The following is a 25,623-nucleotide window of genomic DNA, read 5'->3' on the forward strand; positions in this document are numbered from 1 at the left end:
TTGATCAGTTACTTTTACCAAATATTTTTTTACTCTTATTTTAGTAATTTCTTGAACGGATACTTTTTACTTGAGTAACGTTGAAGTTGCTCCTGCCTGAGTTGAGTTTTTGGCTCTGGGTAAATTACTTTGACACATTGTGATTTAAGCCGGTTTATATCAGGGCTTTATGTTGAGATTTGGTCCGATAGTTTGCTACATCCTGGCGTTTTTGTTCCGTTTACCTGGAGAAAAGGTAAATCGTTGTCCTGTTCGTCTCTTGCAGGTAAGGAAAGAGTGGGAAGAGGCGGATCGACAGGCCAGGAACATTCCCCGTGCGGAGAGACAGACTCTGGTCCAGGTAAGCCCCGATCTGCGTCTCTCTGTTTGGGTGACACTCAACAGGTCTGTAATTATCTTTTTCTCCAGCTGCTCTATCTTTACTCGTCTGAGTCTAAATTAGGACTTAAACGAGTCTCCCTGGAGGCTGGAGGACTGAAACTAAGACCTAGATTTTTATTTCCTCGCGCCGCTCTGTGTCGTAATCGGAGTGTTTTGTTTCCAGCACTTCCAGGCGATGGTGGAGTCTCTGGAGGAGGAGGCAGCCAGCGAGAAGCAGCAGCTGGTGGAGACTCACCTGGCCCGGGTGGAGGCCATGCTGAACGACCGCCGCCGCGTCGCCCTGGAGAACTACCTGGCCGCGCTGCAGGCCGACCCCCCCAGGGTCAGCGCAGACCCACTAATTGCCACCATTAAACACAAACCACGAGTCTTAAGGCTACGTTTATGACAGTAAAAGTCAAATAATTCAGAGTAAAGGTCATAAAAATATTAATCAAAAATATGAATTTTGAGTTTTAGTCATAATTTCTTTTTATAAAGTCATATTTATGAGACTAAATATAACTTCAACTTTCCAGGGTTATGATTAAGAGATTATAAAATTCGTTGGAGTAAACCTGCTTGGAGAAAGTGACTCTATCTCATAATTGATACTTTAAAACACTACATGACTTTTTGTTGGGCTTTTATTATTTTTCTTTATGGCACTAATGGACTTCCATATATATCTGAGTGAGAGTTTGTGGATTGTTTCTAAGATTTGCAGCCGGTTGTTTTTGGTATTTGGTGCTGGTCTTCAGCTCATCTTCCTGTTCCTTAGCGTAACCCGGTTTAGGGTTCAGGAAGTGGGAACCCGGTTCTGATGGCGTTGGGCCGCCGCTCTGTGTCTGTTTCAGCCCCACCGCATCATGCAGGCGCTGAAGAAGTACGTCCGAGCCGAGAACAAGGACCGGCAGCACACCGTGCGCCACTACCAGCACGTCCTGGCGGTGGACCCAGAGAAGGCCGCGCAGATGAAGTCTCAGGTCGGTGCCTCCATCCTGCCAGCCGTCGCTAACGGCAACGCCAAAATGGCCGATTACGAGCCTCAGGGTTCATCAGAAGGAGACATTTAGTGTGACGTTGTTGAGATCTCGCTATGAGGAAGGAAGGAAGGAAGGAAGGAAGGAAGGAAGGAAGGAAGGATGGAAGGAAGGAAGGAAGGAAGGACGGAAGGAAGGACGGACGGACGGACGGAATTGGTTTCTCCATCCATCCATCCACTTTTTCATTTAATTTTAATCCTCAAACTGTTTTGTAGTCGTAACTAAAATCTGTTCTGTTCGATCTGGAAGTGTCTGCCGAGTCAATCTTCCTCTTCTCCCTCCTCTTCCTCTCCCCCTCCTTCTCTTCCTCCTCCTCCTCTTCCTCCTCCTGTTCCTCAGACAGAGCAGGGATAATGATGTCTCATCCTGCTCCTCTGCCCTGTTTGTAAGTGTGTGGGCGGCAGAGAGAGCAGAGTGTTTCATTCACTCCAGCCTGAGCTGCAGATTAACACGCTGCAGCGCGCCGGCGCCGGACCCTGACCCGCTGGCGCTGGGATCGGGTCGGACTCTCTGGGTTCAGGTCTCTGAGTCACACAGTCACAGGGAAGATTGGCATAAAAGATGCAACAAGTCAGGCTGGCATTTCCTCCTCCAGTTTCAGTTTACTTCTGTCATTATTTGACTCATAATCCAGGATAATCTGTTCTTTATTACACTTAACTTTCCGTTTTTAATAACTTTAAATATCTGGAGTGAGTGCAGCTGCTTAATGCATCAGTTTCTGCTCTGAGATGTGAAATCCCTCACGATGAGGATTGTTTGTCAGGAAGGAGCTGCAGCGCATTGCTAACGGTCCTTTACTGCCCCCTGTTGGTCACTGGCGGTACAGCAGAGGCCTGAGGTTTGATTCCCCACCAGAAATCTGACGCAAATATTCAGATTTCTGACCATTTTGTGGAAAATGAGACGTTGCTGTGAGCTGAAGCAGCTGGATGGAAATGTAGGGGGAGATTGTTTCTTTAAGTTTAATATTTGAGTTCACAAAGTGAAACCAATTCCTCTTCGTTCGGTCAGAGGTCAGGTGTCTGGGTCAGACTTCCTGTTGATTCATTCGTTCCAGAGGAATCCTGAAGGCTCCAAGAAAACAATTTAAATTTTACTTTATTTCCCCTTAGTGGTCGCCATGGTTACAATAAGTTACCAGCTTGTCCATCCATCCAATTTATCTGTCCTTCCTTCCTTCCTTCCTTCCTTCCTTCCTTCCTTCCTTCCTTCTCCTAAATGGCCTAGTTAAAGCAGGAGAATGTTTCAGAGTTCTGAGCAATCAACAGTTCACAATAAATGAAAACATTTTTTCTTTCCATCAATGCAAAGAAGGTTTGATGATGACAATCAAGCCATTTTTCATCATCATCATCATCATCATCATCAGGCAAAGAAAGTTCAGATTTTTATTCAGGAAAGTCAAATCAACTCAAGAAATGGAGCAAAAATAAATGTTTTTATTTGGTTTTTTTCTCCATAATTTCCTATTTTTCTTCAGTTTCATTTAGCTAAGATGTAATTAATCACAAAACCAACTGAAATGAACAAAAAAATTAAACGTATGTTAATTTTGAATTCTGACTGAATGTCCTCCAAGAGTAGTTGGTGGGTATTTTTTTATTTTATTTTGATGAGCAGCCTTTTAAACACTACAAATACACCAAATCTTAAGATTGTTATACTTGAAATAAGACAAACTAACTTAAAAGTAACTCTAGGGAAGATATAGTAGCTTGTTTTAAATCAATAATTCCTTTATATTCTTGAAAAGGTTTTGGTTTCACTGCCAGATTTTTTCACTTGTAACAGAAAAAATGTTTTGTTAAAAGTGAAATTATTTGCCAGTGGAAATAGTATTTTTTCATCAATATTTAGGAATTGTTTGCTTGAAACAAGCTCCTAAATGTTGTTGAAAAGTTTCTTGTAAGTTAACTTTGTCCTATTTTAATTAATAAGATATTTGCACTAGAAACTCGACCAAAAAAAACATGTTTTTGCAGTGAATGCCTGATTTAGATACATTAATGGAAACCTCTTTACCTGGTTTTATATTTTGATTTGATTTAAGATGAATAGTCCGTGTGAATTAAATGATCAAACATGTCCAGAGTGACTCTAAACGCCTCGTTTTCCTGCCTTCCTGCTGTCAGGTGATGACTCACCTGCGGGTGATCGAGGAGAGGATGAACCAGAGTCTGTCTCTGCTCTACAAAGTTCCCTACGTGGCCGAGGAGCTGCAGGATGAAATCGGTGAGTCACGGGAGAATGAAGTGAAATGGAAAGATAAATCCAGCACATTTTGTTTTTCTACGCCTTTTATTTCTATCTAAAGACTCTCGAGAAATGAAAAACAAACACCAGCAGGTCGGTTTAAATGTCTGACTGCAACCCAGTTCTTCAGTCACATGTCGTCTTATCTTCAGCTGCTGGTGAAAATTTTAACAAAAGTCCCTCTCTTTGGGTTTTTAAGACCAATCCCTGTTTTCACGCTTAGCTAGTTATCCCAGTTTGGGGATTTGAAAATGTTCTTCTGTTTTCTCTGCTTGGCTTGAAAAGAAACGTGGTGTGAAGCTGAAGCATAAATTAAAGTTGAGTTGCTGTAATGACAGAACTGGGTCGCAGCTTTCACTGCGCCGCGTTCGTCTGAGATCTGCAGAGTTATGAGAAAACCGGCTTTCAGAGAAATGCTAATTGGTGGTTAGCAGAACCTGTTGCTGTTCTTAGAAGATGAGAAAGCAGGAAGAGGCGACGCTCTGCCTGGTTTATAAATGCTCACCACACAAATCTTATCAAGTATTTTTGGTCTAGTTTTCAGTGTAAACATCTTAGTACACTTAAAAATGACAAAACTAACTTAAAAGTAATTTTTCAACAAGCTATAGGAGCTTGTTTTAAGTCAATCATATTTTTAAAAAGTACTTCTTCCATTGGCAGATTATTTAAACTATAACATGTTTGTCATGCTATAAGTGGCATAATCTGACAGTGGAAACCAGAACTTTTTCATTAATATTAAGAAATTATTTACTTAAAACAAGCTCCTATATATTGTCTTCCATTGGCTGGAAGAGTTCACAGCAATCATAATCAAGTAAGAGTAATCCGACTAAAACATATTTTTACTCAAGTAAAAGTAAAAAGTACTCAACCAAGAAATTACTTGAGTAAGAGTAAAAAATGTTAAATTTACTCAAGCACTGAATAACTGATCAGAACATCGGAGTCAATCAGAAATATGAAGCTGAGTGAAAATTCTGGTACTTTAAAGACTAAAATGAAAAAACAAAAACTAATTCCTAATCAATATTTTCAACAAAAAAACTTATGAAACTAACACTGTTGGTCTGTCTCACATGGTTTTAGTGAGACAGACCAACCAAACAGAACAAACATGTTTGTTCTTTATTCAGTGGAGATACGAACAGTGGGCAGCCAGAAATTTTACTCAAGTACTTACAGTGTTTTTGCCAACAGTTAATCAAATAAATGTAATGAGTTATGACTCAACTGTGCTTGTAAGTTAGCTTTGTCTTATTTCAAGTGTACTAACATGTTTGCACTAGAAACTAGACCAGGTGAGATTTTGTGTTTTTGCAGTGTGACTGATGTTTTGTGATTTTCTTTCTTGCTCTGCAGACGACCTGCTCCAGGAGCAGAAGGCCGACATGGACCAGTTCCTGTCCTCCATCTCTGAATCGCAGCCTGACGTCACCGTGTCGTCGGAGGAGAGTGTGGAAGTTCCCGTCTCCGAGGGCAAACCGTACCGACCCATCCAGGTCACGTCTCTGGGAGCGCGCTCAGAGCCGGAAGGTACGGTACAACACCACACACACTGAGCAAAACCTTTAAAGGTGGCCTGTTGCTTTAAATTCAAATCAGCTGCTGCTGGCCATGCCCCCCAACGCGACATTTACACACACACGTGAAAATGGCAGCGAACGGATGCACAAATATACAACTGGAAATCTTTGAAAAACATTAGTAGAGCCTCCTGCACAACCAAAAAGAATCCAGCAAGTGGTTTCTGAACGGTAAGTCAACAACAAAACACTTGTCTTTTCCAGCAGCCATTGTACAGAGCAGATATCGTTTTATAATGTTGAGAGTGTCGTCTCGCCCGTTGGGGTGACAGCATCAGAGCCAGGGAGCAAAGAAAGCTCAACAACCTGATAAAGAAGGCTGGAACTGTTCTGGGGGCGACTGCGGAAACACTGGAATGACGCAAAGAAGTATTTTACATAACATCAAGAAAATAATCAACAATCCTGAGCATCAGCTTCATGAGACTTTCATAGAAAAACAGCATCTCTGATCAGAGGCTTCTTCAAATTCCCTGTAATACAGACTGCTACAGGAGATCTTTTCTGTCAACAGCTATCACCATTTACAATAACCCTGAAGAATTTTTAATAAATATCAGAGTAACACTTTCTAGTCATTGTTTTCTTTCCTGAGTTTTACAACAGTTGGAAGCCTGACCATAAAACGCTTCCAACTGTCGTAAAACTCAGGATTGACAACAGTGACTTGAAATTGTGTAACGTAAGTTAAAACAACGTTTAATTTCCGTTTTGGACCAGTAAACTATTTTGGAATTTGAAAATCAGTTGACCAAATATTCTGGAGCTCAGCTTTGGTTGCTAGGTGACGGGCGGCGTTCCGCTGAGGTTGCTAGGTAACAGCCTGGGCTTTGCTGGGGTTACTAGGTGACGGGCAGTTCCTGCTGATTTGTGACGTTACATTTTGAAGGTTTTTGAAAGTCTCATTTTCCAGACACCAAAAAACATTAAATTGTTGCCAAAAACAATGAAACTAACATTGTTGGTTTCAACTATTTTTGTTTTGTTTTGTTGTTAGTGATTTGGTTGTTTCCAGAAGCAGCAGAAACCCAAATGGAAGTATGAAAATGTGAATTTTGCATAATAGATCCCATTTATCAGAACTCCACTGTTCAGATTAAACTGAACTGCAGCCAATCGCTTCGGGGGGAAACGAACGTCAAACTGGTGCCAAACAAAAGACTGAATCCTTAAGGAGAAGTAGAAATGATGGATGGAATATTTCCAGGAAGATGGGAGGCAAATTACAGTGAAACCCCAGAGGAGTGTTTTGAGACGCGAGCCAGCGGCCCGGAGGGCTCAGCAGGGCGCGCCAACTCCGATTCTGGTTCTGATTCTCCCGTTTCTGCTCAGTCAGTTAACAGAGCTTGATAATCCTGCCGTTTCTCTTCTCACCTCAGTTTTCTCTCTTCTCTCCGTCCCGTTTTCTGATCTTGTTTTTCTGTTGCTCATTTCTAACGTCAAGGCGACCTATCAGACTCCCCACGTGCCTTCAAGAAAGGTGGGTGCCTCTGTTGCGTCTTGTTTTCCTCTCGCCCGACTAAAACCATCCCCATTGTTTTCCTTTGCTTTTCCTCTCCTTTCCACCCTTTCTTACTGACCACCCTGGTTTTGTTGCTTTTTTTTTTTTTTTGGTTTTTGTTCTTTTTTTCTTCATCATATTTGGATTATCACCTCATGCTTTGTAAAAAAGCTGGTAGCTTTTACTCTGCAGTCTTTTGGCTCTCACCAGAATTACGGGTATTTTTCTCACCAGCCGTCTAGTTTCCGATAGGAGCTGTGAAATGTAGCGTATACGCTGCAAAACCCCTAAATCTTACCAAGTATTTTGTTTAGTTTTTAGTGCAAACGTCCGAGAACACTTTAAATAAGGCTAAACCAGCTTACAAGTAAGATTTTAGCAAGATATAGTAGCTTGTTTTAAGTCAGTAATTCTTTAATATAATAGAAAATCTTAGTCCAACTGGCAGATTATTTCACTTATATCAAGATGAGCTTTTTTTGTATAAATTATTGACTTAAAACAAGCTGCCACATCTTGCTGAAATGTTACTTGTAAGTTTTATTTTACTTTAAGTGTACTAATATATTTGCACTAAAAATTAGACTTGGTAAGATTATGGTTTTTGCAATATGAAACTACAAAAACACAAAATCTTAAGTATTTTTTAAAATCTATTTTTTATTGTAAATATCTTGGTACACGTAAAGTAAAACAAAACTTACTAGTAACCTTTCAGCAGAAAATATGAGTTTAAGTCAAAAATCCCTTAATATTTATTAAAGTTTTAGTTCTATTGGCAGATTATTTAACTTATTAAATGGGAAAATGTCTTGTTATAAGTAAAATAATCTACCAGTGAAACTATAACTTTTTCAAATCAATATTAATGAATTATTGATGAAAAACAAGCTCCTATATCTTACGGAAAAGTTACTTGCAAGTTGTTTTTTTCTTATTTTAAATGTACTTGGATATTTGCACTATAAAACTAAACAAAAAATACTGGATTAAATTTTGTGTTTTTGCAGTGTACCTCTCTGAACTCTGCGTTCACCCAAAAATAAACTAATAAATTTCTCCTACAAGTCCAGAGATTACGGCGTGTGCAGAGGTTTTAAACCGCCCCTACCGTCTTTATGCTGTAATCCTGAAACTTTAAGAGATTATAAGAACGTTCGGCTGCCTGGAAGGAAAACATTTTCTTAATCACAGCTTGAGTCTGTGATCAGTGCAATCTCCATTTCTCTAATGTCTCAAACTAAGAAGAAAAAGTTCTCCACTTAGGTTGACAGTGGGATCTTTTACCATTTCTCCTACTGATTACCTTTTATTTGTGATGTGAAAGCGGCCATTTTTTGACTTTCGGCACAGTTTGCATCCCAGACAGGAAAGAGCGTAACGGACTCCTGACTGTAGATGGAAAACTTTTCTGTCAACGCAGTTTTGAATTTTTAAATCTCGCACTAATTTCTAAATATAAGTGCATTATGACAACTGCTGTTTTTATTTTAAACGTTCATCCAGCCCAAAAGTTTTCGCCGATGGAAACACAAAAAAGCGATGAAAACTCCAAAACACACAAACACAAAAAACAAATGCAACCAAAAATGCAGCAAATGTATCTACATCAACATCGATATCAGCTGATATTATTAATTTTTTAAACGTATCGGTCCGATAAATAAATTTAGGAAGATATGAACAACCGGTATTTGTTTTAATCTTGTTGCCTTTTGCTTCTGTTCATTTTTAAGTGTCAGAACAGTAGAGAAATATTTATGATATAATGTACATGATATCAGTAAATATCAGTTGTTTGTCATGACATTAATATCAGATGTCGATATCAACCCAAATTTTTGTTTTGCTGCATCTCTAGCAAAAACCTACAATCCACAAAATTAACACTAAACAGAAGACCTCCAGACCACTAGGGGGAGTCTATAGTAGGTCGAGTTACCTCTGTAAATATGCTGTTGTTCCATAATGTTGTGAAAGACTGCGTGTTTGAAAGACATGAACTATAACACATCTTTTATTTCTTCCGTCCCGATAATCATGACATCCCATCTTTACTGAGGTTCTCGTCCTGTATGAGTTATTGGTCGACTCCCCCTTGTGGTCTGGAGGACTTACATTTTTGCTTCTATTTCCCGTGGTTGCAAAATTTTCCATTTGCAGCATTTGTTGCATTTATTTTCTTTCATGTATTGGGATTTGCATCATTCGTGCGTTGGCACCTTTTGACCCCTGTATGTTTCACATTTTCCTGTGTTACAAGCACAAAAATCTATATGTTTGATTGGCCAGGGCTCAGTAGTGAATATTTATGGATAAGAAGGGGTAAAAAAGATAATTTTTAACTTTTTATTCGGATTAAAATCTTAAGGTCTGGCATTATTTATATTTTGTGCCAATAAATCTTTTGCTACAGTTGCAGCCATGAGTCTGTTTCCCTTTCCAATATAACTCAGTCTGGTTGTAGGGACAGCAAAAGTGGACATCAGTTTTTATGTCTCACCACAGCTCTCAATTGTATTTACTCTAGACTTTGACTGGGCCATTGTGACACATCTGTTGTAGCTCTGCCTGGTTGTTTATGGTTGCTGGTTGATTGTATTTAGCTTCATCCATGAGGACGAGTCTCACCATGTGGTCGGTGTGCCGGGGGACCTGCAGTGTTCCTGTGTTTTTATTCTGATTTTAAATCTTGCATCACTGGACTTTTGCTAATTAGATTACTTTTGATGCAAATTTAAACTTTTTATTCTTTTTAAACCTGAACAGAGAGGTGTGATTACTCCCAGATACAGTTTTACTATTAAGCTTTTGTCAACATTCCTATGGAGTGTGAAAAGTGTCAAATAACAATAAATAAAAAACTTCAATTAGAAACTCAATTTCTAATTGAATAAAAAACATGAATAATTATATCTACGAAATTAGGTCAAGCAAGATGTTGAATTTAACCATATTTCTAATAAGAGGAAATAAATTAATAAAATTATTACTTTAATTGAGAGACATAGAATTAATTATGTGCTAAATAAATTATTTCATTGTATATTTAAAGGTTTATTGACATATTGAAATTTGGACTTAAACGATTAATCGGACCAATCATGATTAATCGACAACTAAAATAATTGTCAACCAGTGTAGCAGTCGATTAACTGGAGCATAGAAGCTCAAAATGAGGCCATTTGTTGAAAGAACAATAGACACAGAGCAGTAAGCTAGTCAAAACTGTTCAAAAACAGCATAATTTTATCTTCACCTGGTTCAAATACTTAAAAAATATATCAGTTATTCATCTAATCCTAAAAATAATCAACAAATTATCCCTGAGCTGTATTAATGTTAAATCAAATTATTAAATTAATTAAATGAAAAGTCTTCAGAATGAACAAAATGTTTCATCCAATTAATCAATTAACTGATTAATTGTCTGAGTAGTTGATTACTAAAATAATCGTTGGTTGCAGCCCTAATATTGATGAGTTTTTTTTATTTATTGTAATTTGGCACTCTTCACTCTTTGCACAGACAAAGATTGAATACTGGTCATAATAAATTAATTAAAATACTTGTCCCATTTTTCTACACATGGTGTTAGTTGTTTAAGAAGCTGCGCTGCTCTGTATGCAGAGCGACGCTGCAGCTGCCTGCCATGCACACCCTGCAGGGACAGAACCTCCTCAGCTTGTCACATCATTGTCTCATTTATTTCACATGAAGGTGTAGTTACAGAAAAATGCATCTGTTGGCGAACAACGACGATTGTTAATGAAAAATTGCATGCGTCTGGTTTGAGAGGGCCTCTGTGGGAGAGCGCTGTCATGTTCACAGTCGTCTCTCTGTGCTGAATGGGAGAAAGGGTTTTGTTGTCACCAGCGCACCGAGGAGACTGATGCAACGGCTGTGACGAAACAATCTGCTGTCCACCAACATCACCACCCCTGTTTGTCTGTTTTGTTTTGCCCGTTTTCTGCGTGTCACTGACCGATCCGGCTTTACCTCCACCAGGCTCCGCCATGGCTGGTCTGGACGGTCTGATCGGCGCCGAGGAGAGAGTCATCAACAGCAAGCCGAAGATGGGAGAAGACCTGGTGAGTGCCTGACGCTTCTGTGCAGCCAACAACTATTTAAATTATCAATTAATCGGTTGATTATTCTGACGATTAATCAATAATTGGGTTTTTTGAAATTACACATTCTGCAGATTTTTTATTTAGGCATTTTTATACAATATTAGAAAAACATACAAATGTATAAATAATTCAATTCCTTTTTAAATAGGAAAATAAACATGTTCCTACTTCAGTTAATGATTTATAGTTCACTAAATTAGTTGATTATTATTTCAATGATCGATTAATCACAATCAATTCAGTCCTAATTTAACGTCATTAATTTAAAATCTGAAGGGTTATCTTAAATAAATACAAAATGTATATATATATTGGCTTAATTACAACTCTGAGTGTGTTGTTCTTTCAGCACCTGTGTATACCAGTTAATGATTAATTGATTATTTTAATAGTCGATTCATCCGATTAATCGTTTAAGCCCTGCCTCTGTGACCTGAGAGCAGCTTTGTTGAGGATAAACACAGGGCTGACTGTCGGCAGGTTAATTTCACTCGGTGGAGGCTGATTGAGATGAATGAGGCGACCCGGCGCTTTCTCTTAATTTCAGTTTTCACTGTGACGAAGGATTCCAGTAACTATGTTGTCATAGTTACATCCGTCTCGCTCTGGGCTACTTGCGTCTGTGTGTGGCTTCCTCCAGCCGGCCTTCATGCAAATCGGCTCCACGCTCTGTTTGCCAGTCACTGCATGGCACATTTCCTCACCCAACTCGCCAGGCCTCCGCGAGGATTTTCAAACCATGTTTGCCTCTGAGTGCGTCTTGTGTTCTGCATGTCAAGCCAACACCCAGCTACCAAGCTGCATGTTTGTGTGCATGAGTTTTCTGTCTTTTGTGGGGTAAGGCTGTTTTTCTGAGATAGAGCAACCTGGCAGTGAAATTATCTGATGGGTGTGAGACCTAAAAACATTTTCTTGAGTCAGATACAGAATATGGATTGGTCTCTGTAGAAAATGCAGGCTGTCACTTGTTTCTATCTCCTAAAAGCATCGTCCTTACCCTGTGATTGTGCAGTGAGCAGATGGATGCTGATGGCCTGTTCACACAAGAAGAGTGACTGAAATAATTAACAGTGGATATAAGGAATGTCAACACCCTATTAAAGTGTGACATTAAAATATTCCAAAGTTTTTCACATTTAATGTGACCTAAGACCTGGAGATGGATGGATGGATGGATGGATGGATGGATGGATGGATGGATGGATGGAGATCTGACTGAAGGTGGAAAACCTGTAATAAATTGGCTTCCTGTTGAATGAAGGGTGTGTAAACTTTTACATCCACTGCATGTTATTAAAACTGCTGCGCTCTCTCTCTCTCTCTTTATTTCCTTCCAGTTTGAACCAGAAAACTTCAAGCTTATCATCACTTTAACACTTTGCTGCACATCCACACTCTCTTGCTTTCCTGCCTCTCCATTCCTGTCTAACAATAAAACCAAATTATTCCTTTCTTTCTCTCTCTCACACACACACAGACATGTTTTCTGTTTTCGTATCTTGTGGGGACTTTACATTGACTTCTATTCATTTTCTACAGCCTACTCCTGCCCCTACCCCTACCCATCACATGCCTAACCAAAACTCAATTCACACCTTAATCCTAATCCTAATCCCTCTAACTCAAAAACAGCTTTTACCCTCATGGGGACCAGGATTTGTCCCCACAAGAAGCAGCGGTCCCCACAGCCCCACAATGTAGACAGACATAGGTCCCCACAAGCATATAAAAACCTGGTTACACACACACACACACACACACACACTGCTGTGAGTGTAACCTGGGCTCCCTGTCTGTGTTGACAGGTGATTGATGAGTCTCTGGATGTTAACGAAGTGGTTTACAGTGCTGAGAGAGTCAGCGTTATGCATGGTGATGAGCTGGTGAGTACAGCGGCGCCCTCCTCTGGGCTCTGGGGAACTACAGGCAGCGGGGAGAAGGTGACAGTAGGAGAGTGTAGGAGTGTGCAACCAAACTTTACTTACCCCCCTCTCTTCATGAGTTAAAGTTTTCTGTTCAAGCTATAAAGAAAATAAAATGTCATTCCTGCATGGGAGCATGTTTGTTATGTGAATGTACCTGAATGTACACGTTGGAAAAAAGATCAGCAGAAACTGATGTGGCTCAGTTTTTGTGTGGGAATGAGCGGTGAAGAAATTCCCCAGCAGCTGTTCACATATGATCAGATTGTGTCATATGTGCCAAGTTACAATGTGAATGTAGAAAAACGGATTGTGACGAAACGTCAGCTCAGATATGATCAGCTGCAGCATTAAAATGTTTTTTTTTTTCTTGAGTTTCCTCATGTTTTCTATGTGAATTCTCAATTAATTTAGGATTAGAAGATGAAGATTTAGAGGTGAATTTATCATCTTCAATATTTTAGACCATAAAATCCACTCAGCAAAGGGTAAAAAAAGAGAGAAACCAATGCTAACTGTACATAATGATAAACTACAGATTATCTTTATGTAACTACAAACAGACCTATAATGAACATTTAGTTTGATGTAAGAAAAAAATCTGTAGCTAATTGCTAATGCTAATCTTAGGTTTGAATGAGCAAGAAACAAATTGATTTAGTTGGTCGGTACTAACTGATTAGCACTTAGCATTAGCTAATACATGCTAATGCTAACTGGTATTGATGAAGGAAAGACTTTGTTACAAAGTTTATAATAAGAAACTGAATAAAAAGTTTTATTCAGTGAAGTAATTGATATTCTGTGATCGGTCCGTCATTCATTGCTTTCCAAATTAATGTTGGTTATCTTTCACCTTTTTGTAATGAAGAGTTTATTATCATCAGTCATGAGCATTAGCCAGTTTTAGCATCTTCATTTAGTATCTGATTGTTCGCTGCTCCTTTTAATATAATAATTTAAAATTCAGACCTAATTTCCAACAGAAATTCGGACCTAATTGCTGTTGGACAGATCTGGAAAAATATCATTGCAGTAATGATTAACTGATTAACAACTGATGATAAACTGAGTGTTTTGTTTAATGTCTAATAGTGTGGAATCTCATCAGCTGCAATTAGTCTTTGATTAGTTGCTCTCCAAATTCTTGTTTTGATTATCTAATCCTTAAAATTAGTTAATAAGCAAAACACAATCAGATGTTTATAATTACCTATTAGCATTAACTGCTATTATCATCAGCAGCTAGCTGTTTATTTAGTCGCTGCTAACTTTCAATTGGTTGTCAATAAAACATTTCAGATTTGTTTAAAGTATTTAGGAAAATATGATCAGGATTTCATTTTAAATATTTACTTAACTATCAGCTCTTTATTAGCGTTTGAACAGATTGATTACATAGTAATAATAGTAATATAAAGTAATGCACAAACAATATCCAATCTAGTCCATTGACTTTTTCAGAAATTGTGATCAGGAGTTGACAATTAATGTAAAATTATTTGGTTTCATCAAAAAGTAATAATTAACTCACATGTATCAGAGTAATATTCTTGAATTATTACTTGGTAATGTTAACTTACAAATAATAATTAGCTAGAAGCTAGTTAGCAAAACATGTTAATCATTAACCGCTGGGTAATGGTTAAATAAAGTCTAGTTCATTATTAGCTTCTCATCGGCCAAAACTTAAAATATTTTATTTGAGTTCAGTTTGACTGAAGCTATTAGCCTGATTAGCTAACAGCTAATTGTTTGAAGTTCTATGGACAGCTACTAGTTAGTTAGCCATTTACCAAATTTTGATCCACAGTCCTTTATGTTGGTTTTCAGTAATTTAATATTGCAATATAAACAGCTTACTATTAGCTAGCTTCTCACCAGAATTTGACCTGGAGTTCATGGAGTTTACAGACAGTTTCCTATTGAATTAGCGCAGGTATTTATAAATGAATGTAAGCAGACACTTAACCAATCCTTGTTTAGCTCCTCATGGGATTCTATGTTACTAAGTGAATTTTATTGCTTTTTAAAATGAAAATATTGCCTTAATATCATTCCTCAAGGCATTTCGTCGCTCAAGATGAGCCGCGCTGTCTGGCAGTGGTTGGATTTTTATGGCTATTTAGTAACATTAAATCAGGTAGCTCTTTTTCAAAGTAACATCATCGTTATTTCAGCTTGGAAATAAGTTGATTTGGTATGGACTTTACCTATTGTTGGTTTTAATGTGAGAAGTTTGTGTAAATTGAATTGGCAATCTGCAAACAGCATTTGCATGTTGCTCAGACTTTGCACCCAAGGGGATGTTGTCCCTGATGCACAGCGAAGCGAAACTCCTCCAGTCGATTGATTTCCACACTTCAAAGCCACTTCAAGGAACTTTGATCTGTAAAGTCATATTTCCCATCATCTCCTTTGAATATTTTGATTTGAATATTTTTCAGATTAAAGCTGAGTTTATATGCAGAGCCTAAAAAAACCAAACTTTATCCAGCAAATGGAGTTACTTTTAAAACTTTAATAGGAAATTCAGGAGTCTCATGTTTTCCCTTTATTACTATTGATCATCATGATTTACTCAACACCTCACCTGCTGAGATTGGAGAATAGAGCCTGCAGCAGAAATTTCCGTATTGATCTTGTTGCATTGGTTTGGGAAGGCAGTAACTACAAAACCTTTCCTGTAAAGTAAAAAATTTAATTACTGGTAATAACTGCAGCCAAATCTGTATTCACTCGAACGTGAACATTGAAAGATCTTCTGTGGGCAAGATGAGGAGTAGCAGACTGGAGAAGTTAGATAAAGAATGAGTCTTATTTATAATTTATTTTAAACTGAAATCTGTAATTTCCTCCTCCTGTTTTGTCAGCCCTACCGCCCCCTGGGAGAGGACTTCAGCATAGGGTACAGCAACACCGCGCTGATTGGCCTGCTGGTGATCGCCGTTGCCATAGCAACTGTGATTGTGATCAGCTTGGTTCTATTGAGGAAAAGGCAGTACGGCACCATCAGCCATGGCATCGTGGAGGTAAGACACCACAACAACAAGGAATGCCAACACGAGTCACTGAATCTGACGCTGTTGCTAACGATTATTTAACTAATCGATTAGTCTGGTGATTAATTGATTAATCTGATTAGAGAATGTTGTATTATAGGATTTTTCATTTAGCCGCTGTCCTGAAAATGCTCTGGGATCCCCCATGATGAGCTGGAAAGTGTTTCTGCAAGAAGGAAGAGTAGTGAATAGATGAATATTTGATATAGCAATTAAAATTTTGTTCTTTTGCATTTTACAAGTTGCATTGGAAAATATTGACTTGAGTAAGTTTAGAGATTCAGTGGTTGAAACACATTGCCTGAAAGGAATATAAAGATTTATTTGTTTTAGGGAACCACTCACCAGTTGGGCTGCAGCTAATGATTATTCTGATGATTATTCTGATGATTAATCGATTAATCAGATAGTTAATTTGGAACATTCAGCAGATTTTTCATTTAACCATTTAACCTTATTTATGCAATATTAGAAATAGATTTGAAATATAAATAAACAATTTGATTCGTTTTTTTAAATAAGAATACAATAACAGCCTTACTTTAGTGAATATAAAGGATCCTTCTACAGCTAAAAAAACACTTATCAGTGTGAAAAGCTCGACCCTTTCTGCTTAGATCAGAAAAGACGCTTAATTGGAGTTTATTTTTTGACAGAATTTGAACCAGATGAAGCCAAAACTTTGCCAGCTAAGGAGTTTTGTGCAGAACATATTTACAGACCAAGGTTCTTAAAAATGTAAATATTTTTGAACAGTTGGCTTAATAGCGGGTACAAGTATATTGTTCTTTCAGCAACTGGCCTTTTGAGTCAAATAGTAAACAATTAATCGTGATTAATCTGATTAATCGTTTTAGCCCTACCTGAATTAGCTCAGACAGAACGCTCTGCCCTCTGCGTTGTCTTTTTGATAATGATCTGCATCTTGTTTGCAGGTGGACCCCATGCTGACGCCAGAGGAGCGACACCTAAACAAGATGCAGAACCACGGCTATGAAAACCCCACCTACAAATACCTGGAGCAGATGCAGATCTAACTGAGAGGGGGCGCCGTGGAGCCCACAGCTGGAACGTACTACTGACCAATAACACATGATGCTATTGTTAAAATCCTTTGCGTACATCCAAACTCCATTTACTGGTTTGTTCAAAACAATCCTTAAGTAATGCTACTACTTCTACTACTGTTGTACTATAGAGCTCTTTTTGATCACGTCTGATGTTTCTGCCAGTTTGCAAAATAGAAAACGATTTATCTGTAATTATCAAGACAGATCAAGATGTATAACATTTCTTCTGACATTTTTATTATGTGAAAAGCAAATCAAACTAATGTTTTTTTAGTCATCAAACTGGCACTACATTTAGTTTCTCCATCATTCAGACATCTGATGGGTTTCATTAAATAATTGATGTTTTAATGTGTTATTTTTAATCTCAATAGATTGCTTGTATATGAAGGTTCTTTGTACCAATCAAAATGTTTAGTGATTAAAAAAACACATGGGGGGGAAATAAATCATGGTTTATTTCTTTGCTTTGTTATAATAACAAATATACATAAAATGTTTAAATATACATAAAATATATATAAAATTAGATGTTTTTATTCTACCTTTTCCCAAAGGAAGAGATTATAAATTGGTTTGGGTTTTTATTTTTTATCCTTATTTTTATTCGGTGGTTCGAATGTTTGCAGGCGTTGGAAAAGGTGAGGACCTCCGCAGACCTCCAGCTCAAACATCATTATTGACTGAATCTCCACTTTTCTAATTCTTCTTTTGCTTTAATTGGTCAGATTTTTGTGTGCCATTAGTTCATTAAAGTCCTGTGCATCAGGACAAAATTTATACTTTCTGATCTGACACAGCAAGTCAACCAGACAAACTGTTTAGCTAAGCGAAGCCCAAAAAGATTCATAATAAAAATGAGTGAATGTCGTTTCTCGATTGATTTTTACCCAGAAAGCACATGGGCAAAACCCATGAGTGAAACGGTCACGGGGACCGACTAGTATATATTCCATTGAGGGAATGTAACTTTAACATATTTATTTCTCATATGTTAACATAAAGGCTCGTTTTGAAGTATAAGCTGCTACTTGCAGGCATCGCTTCGAAGAACTCGACCTGGAATGCGGCGTTCATAACAGACACGTGTGTTCATCTGCTCTACCGCTAGCAAACAACCGTACTGATTAAATAACATAAAAGTCAAGCAGTTCCCTGAAAGTCCAACAGATGGCAGCAATGGGCCCCACAATTTACAGGACACACTTCCTGCTAAAGAGCCCCCTGGTGGTTGAAGAAAAATCCACATATAAACCGGAAAATACAATAAATGGAAAAAAAATATGAATGCTCTCTGGTATTGTTCAGGGGGCCAGACCAAATGTGGAGGCGGGCCGCAGTTTGGGGACCCCTGGTTTAGAGCTTCTTTTAGTGTTGTAGTTAGGCCTCCATTCAGCAGAGGGCGCCTCTGGTCATTCATAAGCGGAGCCGCTGAGACAGAAACAAAGATGGCGGCGGTGCGATTCCTGTACGGGGATTTTTAACGGTCCAAACAGAATCCGGTGTGGGATGCAAAATGCCCTTTACGCGGTTCTGTTTTGAAATATAAACACTCAAGTTTTACTTTAATAGCCTGAGATGCCGCATGATGGCGCAGTGTCGGCATATTATAAAAAACAGCCCCTTATGGAGAGACGGTCCGTTGGCTTGATAAGAGAGAAAACTCAGCTTTTTAAGGAAATGGCCGCTTATTAATTAACCGATCGATAAACTCAGTCAACTTTAGATTAACTCGTTAGTCAATAACTTGCACCCCTAACACAAACACAACCTTTTGCTAATCGGGAAGCTGTAAAAATCCGTTATCCAAATGGTACATAGCTGAATGTATTTCTCCGTACTATGTATATGATGGGTTCCCTTGAAGCTTTGCTCTTTTTGTTTTACATTTTGCACAGATTATCCAAGTCAAACAATTGACTCCCAGATATTCACAGATAGATTTGTGGATGTTGCATCTTGAGCTTAGCGCTTCTGGAGATCCAAACCGGGCTGAGAATCAACCCTGAATTAACTGCACAAACATTTAATGATGCGATGAAACGATCTGGAGGTCTGCGCAGGCGGAGAGCTGGCTGTGTGTATTTTTACAGGTAGAGAATGACACGAAACAAGTGAAGCCTAATCCTTTCTCTCTATCTTAGTATCGTCTTTGTATGCCTGTATAGTTGATGTTGCAATCATGGCTTTTTTTTTCTTAAGAGGATTTCTGTGGTGTGCATTGTTCTTATATGAAATCTGTTTTTAATTTTATTTCCCAGTTTCTTTTTCCTCTTTCTGTGACAGTATATCTGTATGTGACTGTCTCACTATGCACCCAAACAGCTTCGATCTCGTAACTGCCTGCTTGACTGTGGAAGAGGACCAGGGGACATTGATTATATTATGCATATTAGTGATTTAAAACTGATCAACACCAATGGAAACAGATTTATGGTTACAAGGGGTTACACATCAATAAACTCACAACAAACAACTGAACGCGTCATTTTTTATTAAACTGATGTTTGGAAAATTTTACAAAATCTTATATTTTTTAAAATACAGGAGAGAATATTGTTCTGAGGAAACAAAGTTTTAGTCGAGAATCTAATTTTAAGTTTTTAAACTCTGGCTTAGATTTTTGGGAGGGTTTTGTTTGTTTATTTTTTGAACATGTGCAGAAATACTTGCAGTTTGAAGCAAAATGCCAAAACTTTTGTTTAGAGAGTGGATGGATGTATAAACTTATCAATATTCCCACATTTATTCCCACATGTTAAAAAGTAATCTTATATTTGTTACAACTTAACTTGCCTTTAGTTAACTCATCAGTACAGTATCTATTTAATTTTTATTACAGTAGATGATCAATCATTTAAATTTCACCAAAAACAAACTTTGTGTCAAATACAAAAACATCAACAATAATTGACAAATATTACATATTACAACCAGCAATAATCATATGTTTATGTAAAGGTATATGTATTTTTCTTTAATAAAACATTATTTGGTTTGATCTTTCAGAAACAATGCTAAAAACAAAAAATCTCTTAGTGAAGAAACATGTTTAATCCCTTTTCAAATCATCCTCATGACATTTATTTATATAAGGAAATTAAAATTAGTTGGAAAAAAAGAAAAATATAAAGCAAAAAATATAAATAAATTAATTAATTAATTAAAATAAATCAGTTAAAAAAAGATTAACTCAGGATGGGAAAATATCCTGAAATAATTTGCCAGAAGAACAAATATTTGTCTTTTTCAGCATAAATTGACATTTGTCTCTTTTTCTTTTCCCTAAAAAAATAAAAATAAACAAATTGCATTTTTATCCCGCTGCTTCACACGTATACACTTTGCCTGTACAAACATAAAAATATGAACAACTTATTCTGGTATGCTGCAAAAACACAACATCTTACCAAGTATTTTTGTTTACTCTCTTGAAAGAAGACAAAACTAAGTTATAAGTGACTTTTCAGCAAGATATGATTTTGTTTTAAGTCAATTAGTTTCACTTTAAATATGGGAAAATGTCATATTACAAGTTAAATGTCTTGGAATAGCACTAATTATTGACTTAAAACAAGCTCATATATCGTGCTGAAAAGTTACTTGCAAGTTCGTTTTGTTTTATTTCAATTGTACTTAGAAATTTGAAATAGAAACTAAACCTAAAATACTTGGTAAGTCTGTGTGTAATTATGTCTGAAACGCAGAAAACATAAATTCTGTCATCAGCGTGTAACATGTTTACCCATTTCCCATCCTATGGTTTGTTTCTTTTATGTTTCGAGGAAAATAATGTTTCTTTCACATGAAACTCAGAAGTGGAGATGAGTCATATTTTCATAAACACAAAACTGATCACGTGACTGCGTAGGCAGCTCAGACCTGGTGAGAACCAAACCACAGTTAAACATTTAATGTTTGAACCTGGCAGCTAATGCGGATCAGAACCGTGTCCTGAACCAACACATGTACCGTTGTTTAACTCTTTGGTGACGGGAATAAAGCCCGGTTGTGTTGTTGACTTCGGGTTTTGCTCTCTCAGGTAAACAGGAAGACACGCCCTCAGAAACTACGCTCCCGGAAGAAAGGAGTCTTTTTCCGAGCCCGTCCTTCCTTTAAGACGAGCAGGTGGACATTTTCAGCTCAGGTGGAAACTAACCGACATCTCCACTGGATCTGCAGCCGTATTTTATTTCGCTTTTTGAGATATTTTAGACATTTTTTAACGCTTAATTTGAAGTTTTGTTGATAAACTGAGGATTCACCTGCTGTTGCTGGGCCTGCAGATTCACCTGGGAAGCAGTAGATCCGTCTACTGAAACTCACACGAAGAGCTCAGAGGACTGAAAAGGGACTTTTGGGGATATTTTAAAACAAAACTAGCGACATGGCGGACCCCATGGAAAGTGGAATAAAATACATGCCAAAATTGGTAAGTTTTTCTCGGATGGGTGGCGCTGTCTCCTCCAGCTTTTCAAAAAAAAATTTCCATGATTTTCTGAATATTAAACCCCTTAAGCAATCGGAATGAAGGGAATTAAGATGGTGTTTTTGTGTGTGTGTTTATTGTTGTACAGTCAACAAACAGTGAGTAGGATGAGGGCTGTATCAGCTGGTATCTTTCACCAGCAAACTTGTTTCACTCAAGATTTAAAAAAAACTTTCTGAAACCAAATGTTGCAGTCATCTTGAGAAAAAAAAAGGAAAATAAACATTTTTGGTTTTGACTCTAAATTCCTAATTAATAAGCATCGTTTTTAGATTATCCTGGTGTTAAATGGGATCATTGAAAAAGAAATGAATAATGGTTACACCTAGTAGGTTAAATTCATAATAAAAGTATTGTCGCAATAAAATGGTGACCTGATTTCTGTAGTAGAAAATGTCTTCAGGAGGATAAGCGGAAAAATATCCTACTTAACCTGAACACACCTTTTTCTGGGACGTGTTTTCCAAGAACCCTGTACAATAAAAATTTAACCCAGGACTCTCTTCCTCCTTCAGCGCAACAACTTTCAAACCAACACCAATGTTTTGATTAAAACAACAGTTCAAAAGTCAATGGTAGTAAATTCCTGAGACTTGTTACGGTTTGTCCTCAATAAAATAACTTCAAATTAAAATGGAAACTAACCCTTCATATTTGGACAATTTGAACCACTTTTTTTAGGAATAATTTGATTGCATCGTGAGAATAAAATCCAGATTTGTTATATTTTGAGCTGCATCAACCTGTCAGAACCAAATGGATCAGAATGAAGATCAGTATGTCAGGTTATGAAGGCCCCACCCAGCTGCATGCACTTTATCTGAGCTCAGTGAAAAAAGAAAAAAAAACAGACAAAGGTTTCGGGATCTGCTTTTGATTCATAAACGTGGATAATCTTGTAATGCATTTTACTCTGTTTAAATCAAAATTAGTAACTGAGAAGTTAAAGAAAATTAGACATTTCTCTGCAATAAATTCTTCCACTCTCTTCTGATTTTTGCCTCAATATTTTGAAAATAATGGGGAGGTTTTAGGATCTCTGCCCTTCCAAGAAGGAGCTTGGACTGTATTTGAGGTGACGTATGTAAATGTGTGATTATGTTCTGAATGAACATTGGGAACTTGAAGGCATTTCTGCTCCGCTGATTTAAAACGTGCTTTTTGCTATTAGATGGGTTTCTTGAGCTTTGGCCTCAGGCTTTGCGGTACAACGCGTTCTTTCAGTGCAGAAGTATCGAGTGTGTGAAAACTGAAAGTATTTCTGTCCTTACAGCTGAAACTTATGTCACAGTTTTGGTGACAATCGTTATCAAAGATTAGTGAGGTCTAAAGTTGGAGTTGATCGTTTTTATCTCAGACAAAATGAGTCTTCCTATTTGATCTGTTGCGTAAGCTGTAAACCCGGTTGTTTGTCAGTTTCTGCTGCAGTAAACACTCAGGAACTTGTCAGGTCGCGGTTTGCTCCCAGCAGGTTTGACAGGATTGTGCGTGGTGAAACCTTTGTTCTTCCTCCCCGCCCCAATCGGTGGAGAACGTCCTGGAAGTAACCGCTCCGTCACTCTGAGTCAGGCGCTACGGTCCCACCTCCGGCGTTAATGGCTCTTTATTCAGTAATGAAAACAAAATCTTACCAAGTAATTTGTCTAGTTTATTTTCTAAATATCTCAACAAACTTGAAATAAGATCAAATTAACTTATAAGTAAGTTTTTAGCAAGATATAGGAGCTTGTTTTAAGCCAATAATTGATGAAAAATGCTAGTTTCACTGGTAGACTATATTTCACTTATAACATGGGGAAAATATCTTATTGGTGAATTAATCTGTCAGTGAAACTAGTTCTTTTTGATCAATTTTATAAGATTATTGACTTAAAACAAGCTAATATTTCTTGCTGAAAAGTTAAGTTAGTTTTGTTATTTTTCAAGAGCAATAAGATACTTGCTTTAGAAACCAGATCAAAAATATTTGGTAATATTTTGTGTATTTGCAGTGAAGGAGATTAAATCAGGAGAAACAAAAGTGAAAACAGTGTTGCACACTTCTGACTCAGGAGAAACTATTTCTGTGGGCAGCTTAAGGAGTAATTACTGTACTTAAATGTATTTTACCTCCTTAAAAACTTATTTATACTTTTTGTCACTTATTTGTTTCCCAATAACTTTGAATACCAGATAAAAAATAACCTGAGTGAATACAAAATGCCGTTTTTAATGATTTTATTTATTGAGGTGGAAACGATCCAAACCAACCTGGCTCTCTGTGGAAAGTTTTTCCCTTTCGTTGTTAAACTATGACGTTGCTTTGTATACCTTTTTTTATGCTGTTCCGTTTCACTCGTCACACGCTCCCCTCATTGTCAGCTCTGCAGTGTTACTAAATCACTTCACTGAAACCTGTCTGACGACTCGAAGTAAGCAAAAGACCTTAAAGCAATGAAGTCAAGAACTGATGACAAAGTCGGTAACATGAGTCTAGAAAAAAACTTTCCTAAAGCTTTGCTGTAATTATTGGCTAATAATTATAAATAAATAATAGTTATTGCTGCAATAACTATTATTTTAGTCACTGAATATTCTATCGATTAGTCTCATAATTAATTGGATAAAAACATTGGCACATTCTGGAAATTTTTCATTAAACATCCTAAGCCTTCTTTATACAAAAATTCATTAAAAGGTGCAAACATTTAAATTCCTGTTTAAAAAAAAGTTACTGCCTAAAATGCAGTGACTAAGCATTCATATAGTGTAAACCTGATCATTATAGCCAAAGATACATTTGGACCAGGGATGCAAATGATCGTTGATTGAGCTTATCGATCGACAAACGATTAACTGATGAGTGGCCATTTCTTTAAAAACCTGAGTTTTGTATCAAGAAAAGCGTGTCTCCATAAAACAAACGGCTACATTATTCATAATATGCTGACGGATGCGTTACCTCTGCTCAATGAGCGCTGTTAAGATGAAACTTAAGGAGTTTTCTGAGTGTTTATATTTCAAAACAGAAACGCATGAAGTGGATTTTCCAACCCACACCGGACTCTGTTCGGACCGATGTGTCTTCCGCCATCTTTGTTTTAAGTATGACCAGCGGCGCCTTCTGCTGGATGGCGGCCAAACTACAACACTAAAAGATCTAAGCGGATTAGTTAATCTATTGGAACTAATCATAGTCTAATAAACTATTAATGACCATTAATCATGAATTGATTGTTTGCACCCGTAATAAATAAATACTGCATAACGTCAACATGTGAAAATCTGAGCCCTTTCTGCTTGACTTGACATCAAAACAGCATAATTATTGGACAGCAAAACATTCAAGATATTACAAAATCTGGACCAGGTGAAGCTAACAAAGTGGAACAGATAGTAACAAAGTTTAGGGGGTGATTACTTTTTTCACATAGGGTCAGATTGGTTTGGAAAACTATTTTCCCTTAACTAATAAAATAATATGAAGTATTTCACTGGATATCCTTGTCTGATATTAAAAAGTGTTGATTTAAGTGGCAAAAAAGCAAAACTCTTTAATGTGTAAGGAGGTCAAGGAGTATTTTACTTTAAAACTCTCAGTTATTAAATCTTGACGCTGAAATGTTTTCCATATTAATTAATTTACTTTTGTTTTCCAGGATAAAGAGTATGAGGAGTCTGTGGAGTTCCTGCAAACGGCGGATAGCAAAAAGCTGGAGAAGGGTCCGGGGAAGACGGGCGCTGTGATCGGCGCCGTGATCTTCGCTGTTGTTATTGGTCTCATGACCGGACTGCTGGTCTGGCATTTCCACTGTGAGTAGCTCCTCCAGCTTTAACTAGTGAATGGTTATAATGGGAAAAACTGTCTTCTGCACACAAACAAGGAATTTAATCGCTTTAAATTACATTTTTAAGGTTATTTTGTCGATTTATAAATGGTTATTGTTATGAAACTGAAAGATTTTCCCAAGCAGTTTGAGGAGTAAGTCATTGTACTAAATTATTTAGATAAATTAGTATAAAAATACTAAAAATCAAAGAGCAGATTAGACTTGTGTGGTGATTTAAAGCAACATCAACAAAGAAAGGCGCTGCAGAGAGCGAAACCTGTTCTCTGTTTGTGTCCTTCCTCCATTATTTTTTTCTTCCCTCCTGCCTATTTTCTTTCCTACCTTTTTTATGTCCGTCCGTCCGTCCGTCCGTCCGTCCGTCCGTC

General features: G+C 37.5%; 2 protein-coding genes across 2 annotated transcripts in view; both read left to right on the forward strand.

Moving 5' to 3' along the window:
• Positions 1-17,405, forward strand: part of LOC106936788 (amyloid-like protein 2) — a 29,110-nt gene extending 11,705 nt beyond the window's left edge. Inside the window, exons 3-12 of the mRNA XM_015017992.1 lie at positions 266-340; positions 545-703; positions 1,218-1,346; positions 3,542-3,641; positions 5,028-5,201; positions 6,696-6,731; positions 10,761-10,843; positions 12,691-12,768; positions 15,681-15,839; positions 16,805-17,405. Of these exons, the coding sequence (XP_014873478.1) occupies positions 266-340; positions 545-703; positions 1,218-1,346; positions 3,542-3,641; positions 5,028-5,201; positions 6,696-6,731; positions 10,761-10,843; positions 12,691-12,768; positions 15,681-15,839; positions 16,805-16,906 (1,095 nt within the window). The 3' untranslated portion in view covers positions 16,907-17,405. The remainder of the gene's footprint in view (positions 1-265; positions 341-544; positions 704-1,217; positions 1,347-3,541; positions 3,642-5,027; positions 5,202-6,695; positions 6,732-10,760; positions 10,844-12,690; positions 12,769-15,680; positions 15,840-16,804) is intronic.
• Positions 17,406-20,891: 3,486 nt separating this feature from the next.
• The window catches only part of st14a (ST14 transmembrane serine protease matriptase a), a 27,329-nt gene continuing 22,597 nt past the window's right edge, over positions 20,892-25,623 (forward strand). The window contains exons 1-2 of the mRNA XM_015017994.1: positions 20,892-21,371; positions 25,067-25,220. Coding sequence (XP_014873480.1) covers positions 21,327-21,371; positions 25,067-25,220 — 199 coding nt within the window. The 5' untranslated portion in view covers positions 20,892-21,326. The remainder of the gene's footprint in view (positions 21,372-25,066; positions 25,221-25,623) is intronic.

The sequence above is a fragment of the Poecilia latipinna genome, unplaced genomic scaffold, assembly GCF_001443285.1.
Source record: "Poecilia latipinna isolate Pla-1442-1.1 unplaced genomic scaffold, P_latipinna-1.0 Scaffold2216, whole genome shotgun sequence".
In the NCBI taxonomy this organism is placed as follows: domain Eukaryota; kingdom Metazoa; phylum Chordata; class Actinopteri; order Cyprinodontiformes; family Poeciliidae; genus Poecilia; species Poecilia latipinna.